General features: G+C 33.5%; 1 protein-coding gene across 1 annotated transcript; it reads right to left on the reverse strand.

Moving 5' to 3' along the window:
• Nucleotides 1–1,688: 1,688 nt before the first annotated feature.
• Nucleotides 1,689–4,278, reverse strand: LOC135119470 (CCR4-NOT transcription complex subunit 9-like). Its single transcript, XM_064043886.1, has 9 exons — nt 4,197–4,278; nt 3,898–3,994; nt 3,684–3,772; nt 3,473–3,628; nt 2,921–3,027; nt 2,693–2,788; nt 2,401–2,534; nt 2,257–2,340; nt 1,689–1,818 (listed from the first exon to the last, which is right to left on the reverse strand). The coding sequence occupies exons 2-9, from the start codon at nt 3,981–3,983 to the stop codon at nt 1,689–1,691; spliced, it is 882 nt and encodes a 293-aa protein (XP_063899956.1). The 5' UTR covers nt 3,984–3,994; nt 4,197–4,278.

Raw genomic sequence — 4,278 nt, forward strand, 5'->3', positions numbered from 1 at the left:
ACATTCTAAATGGATGCTTCCTTCTTAAGCCTACATCAATTTTTAACAGTTAAATTTACTTCCAAGACTTCCTCTTAGTTTTTTTTTTTAATTTTATTAGCCCTGTTCAAAGTTTCAAGTCCGTTTTTTTTAGGTTATTAGTAAGCGGTCAAGGCCTTGTGGATATTACAACTGAAAATCTTTAACACTTAAAAAATATAACCCAAACCTTATACTATTTTCATCTAGAAAGTTGATGTAATGTTGATGCCTAGGGGTAGTGGCAAGTAATAATACAAGAATAGCTACAAATGAGAGTCGCATACTGATGAGATTGGCTGACCACTTAATTAATTAAACTAATAATGAATTAATTCTTTTTTTGTTCTCCTGTAATTAATATAGATAATATTTTTTTTACCAGTTCTGCTCATTTGGTTATAAGCACAGATACTTTACCCCACCTTTAAGAAATGTCTTAGCATAATTTAAATGAATTTATTTTTTTTTCACACTAAGGAAGGAAAAACCACAACAGATGCTTATAGGCTATAAAACCTCGCATTAAGTTTATAATAAACCAAATAATACTAACCCAAAAGTGTTATTACCCCGAAAGAAGCCAGCACACGGAGTTATTTGGGAGTGGAGGTGGGTGGTGGTCACGGTTTCACCAACCCCTCCTCCCTCTTAGGCTACCGTACCCTTTCGGCTTGGTTCAAACTTTGACTTTATTGGAACCACTGCCAACTCATGGGTTGATAACTATTGCTGCCCTCCGGATAGTGCCGTTTCTTTCATAAAGTTTATAAATGGGGCGCTTCAGTTAAGTACACAAAATCAATGATCATTTGAAACGCTTAAGTTTGGGCAAATGATAACAAGAATAAGCATGTCCAATAGTATAGGACTTTTCAAAGTTAAAAGAATTTTTAGACGTTCTCGACTGAATTTCCATATATAATTTTTTTAAAAGATAAGATACAAGGGGGAGGAGTTAAAATAAGTGGGACGCTTCTAAAATTTATTTATTGCTATAGTTTTTTTAAGGTGTTTGGCTCTAGAACAATAATAAGGTCCTTAATATAACCTTTATAATATAACGCAAGAAACGTATATAATAAGCTAAATTTAAAAAATTCTTTAATGTTTAAGCGCAGCTGTCTTTCTACATATAAGTTGAAGCCTGGTGTAAAGGGCGTTAAAGACATCGATCTATTAAGTACTGGGAAGATACTTCAGCCCCTTCTGAACAACAGTACGAAGCTGATATAGTAATCAGGTTATGTTGTAGACTTAAAAAATCTTTTTTTTTGTCCAGCAGTATATTCGTAAACGTGTTATTTTTTCTAGCACAACACCATCCACAGGGAGCGCCTGTATGAAGCATAATTACTTATGTTTACCAAAGGTAGAAACATTTGTACACTTTAAAGAACATATACACATTATGCACAGTAATTAGACTGCCCCTCGTATACTACAAACACGATCCACCGGGGATACCATGAGCATTAAAAATTAGGCCTTCTCCCGCGCGATCGGCAGCCTTTATTTAAATTCGACCGACTTGCTTATTAACAAATGCGTGTAACCAGCGAAAAAAACCAAAACCAGCTTAAAAAATAAGAGAAGATCCCTTTTTATTACTAAACTGAATGGAAAAAGACCATCTACAAGTGTAAATTTCTAAATTTTTTTGTAGTGAATTATAGTGAAGACAAGTTTAATAAAAGTTGTTTGAGCCATTTCTTAGCTAAAGAATCATCTTTAAGAAATTGAGTAAATAATGGATGTTTCAGTGGATCCGGAAGACATTTTTTCAATACTTCGCGTGCTCTGCTCGTTCATTAATTATGAAAAGATTATAAAGAACGGTTATCAAAATGCCCGCACACTGACTTTAAATATGTTTAACAACTAAACCAGTACCGTGATATCCGCAAAAAGGAACCAGCAAAACTTAATTAAAGCAGCACAACGAAGCTATAAAGCAAGTTTAGTAGGTACAAGAAAACAAACTGAGAGCGTTTGTCATAAATTAGAATGGCCAAGCAATATTATTTTAATTCATTTTAAGCTCAAAAATTTTATCATAAAAAACGCACAAATTGAAAAATTAAGCACATGCACACAAAACTTTTAAAGAAGAACTGTCTGGAGCCGTAAGCACAACGTATACAATAGAATCAGAAAGATTAATAAAGATTACTTGAAATAATTAGGTAAACCAATGGAAACAATAATAGAAATAAGCCGACAAATAAGTAGTCGAACTTTGGATTTTCCGAGAGACGCAGATAACAACGGATGATGTGGCGGAAGAGGCGAGCGGTTTGCGGCTCCAGCGTTCCTTGCAGTCTATATAAAAAAAGCTAAAAGCAAAGGTCTACAGGTGGACTGGGGGCGAGAGGTGGGTGCCTGTGGCTTTCAAGCAGACTCTGCACCATCAAGCCGAGCACAGTGACGATGGAGAGAAAACGGTCGGAGGACTGGCACACAAAGTTCAGCCCGGACTCGTCTAGAAGTATTTTTTGCACTATAAAGGTTGCTACCTACGGAGGTGGTACTGAATTATAAAAAAACTTTCCACTAGTACACTTACAGCTACACTTCCCGAGCTAATTATTTAATGCCTTCATAAGATACGATTACATACTTAAACTTTTAACAGAACACAAAGTTATTATATAAACTATGGGTTCTAGGATACCGTCTTAGAAAGCGAAGCTCCAATCTCCATGATTCTTAAACACAATGGAACAAGCTCAGTGGACAAAAAAAACCCAATAATTTCAGGGTCGTCCGTCTAATAAAAATGAATTATTAATTTTCTATAAAAGACTACAAATGAAATTAGAGAACATTACTTATTGTTTTAATAGTTATAAAGGAATAAAGGAAAAAATGCAGAACTTTCAAAAGAACACAAAAGTAATACTTTCACTAAAGCACCAATAACACCGAGGCTTCTCAAACGCAAATATTGAAAAGGAAGTGCGGGATTGGTGGTGTTCAGGAAGGGATACACTAACATCGGGATGTGTGCTATGTGTATGGTGCGTTAAAATTTAAAGTAAGATTAGGAATTATGATAAATTTTTTAGCAAGCAAGATATATTTGAAGTAAAAGTAAAAATATTAACTTAATATAAAAAGAATAATAAATAATTATAAATAAATTACAACTTTTAAAACCACCATTGTTTTTTTTATCATATAACTCGTACTAAAGTCAAGAATAAGTACAAAAAATAGGTTAAAAAAAACTCTCAATCTATCAGTAACTGTAAAGTGTTAAAAAACTGTATTTACTTTTGTTTTTTGTTAAAAAAAAAGTAGGTGAATCTCTATATGGAGATCAGAAAAGCGCCTGTACTACACAATCCAAATTTAAAATATAAGTGTGCAGCCTGTAAATATATGCCTTATCTTTCTCAAGTTAGCAATACCGAATATAAATAAAGTTAGGCTTAACTGACTAACTAATGACCTTTTAGTAGAAGATTTCTAGTGTCAGGATGAGACGCAAGACACTGCAAAAGTGCAAGTGCATTACATACGCGGTTGGATGCTTGACTGGTTAAAACAGGCGGAGATAACAGAGGATAAATAACCATTATCTCCTGGACTAACGCAGCTGCAGTACCTAATTAATAAAAAAAATGTAGAATGCACTCTAACAAGATTTCTGAAGTAAAAACCTATTGAAAACCATAATAGGGGAGCTAAGTCAGGAAAAAATTCTCTGTTTTTGTTAAGCTCAAGTAAAGCCTGCTCCTTCAGCTTAGGGCTAAAGTATTTAAAGTTAAAAATTAATATTTTAAAACTAACTATATTAAACTATATAAAGAAAATATAATACGAAATTTAGAAAATTTTATAAGTTAATAATTTAATAACTATAAAATTAACGACTTTTTTAAGTCACCAATGAGCTGAAATAACTTGCTCCTGCTTGTTTGAGCCTCGTAAACGGCTCCATCCAAGTTTTTAAAGTTCATTAACTATTTTACTATAAATACATAATAAAAAATAAGTGGTATCGCCAGTATATAACGGAAGGCATAGCAGGCTAACTGAAAGCCTATAAGCGCTTTTTTAAAAATAAGTCATGTTAACTCCAAACCTTTTAGACTATCTATTAGCTTTGTTACAATTTAGCTCATTTTATATAAAAGTGCTTTATTAACAAAAGTCAGAAGAAAGGTGCCAACCTACATATACGAGCAAGAAGGCCAGGAGATTTTCATCATTTACGTTCTGCCTCTCATCGACTTGCTCGTCTGAGAACTGATT

Source organism: Zophobas morio, unplaced genomic scaffold (genome assembly GCF_036711695.1).
Source record: "Zophobas morio isolate AGI-343-1 ecotype UQ-CSIRO unplaced genomic scaffold, CSIRO_AGI_Zmor_V1 ptg000266l, whole genome shotgun sequence".
Classification (NCBI taxonomy): domain Eukaryota; kingdom Metazoa; phylum Arthropoda; class Insecta; order Coleoptera; family Tenebrionidae; genus Zophobas; species Zophobas morio.

What these genes read in the sequence shown, in the direction of transcription:
- LOC135119470 (XM_064043886.1), bottom strand. Translation starts at nt 3,983, where the DNA reads ATGAACTTTAAAAACTTGGATGGAGCCGTTTACGAGGCTCAAACAAGC. An exon ending in TAGAAATCTTCTACTAAAAG is followed by an intron (nt 3,028 to 3,472) that starts GTCATTAGTTAG and finishes CCATACACATAG; the next exon opens with CACACATCCCGATGTTAGTG. An exon ending in CGTCTCTCGGAAAATCCAAA is followed by an intron (nt 1,819 to 2,256) that starts GTTCGACTACTT and finishes ATGAACGAGCAG; the next exon opens with AGCACGCGAAGTATTGAAAA.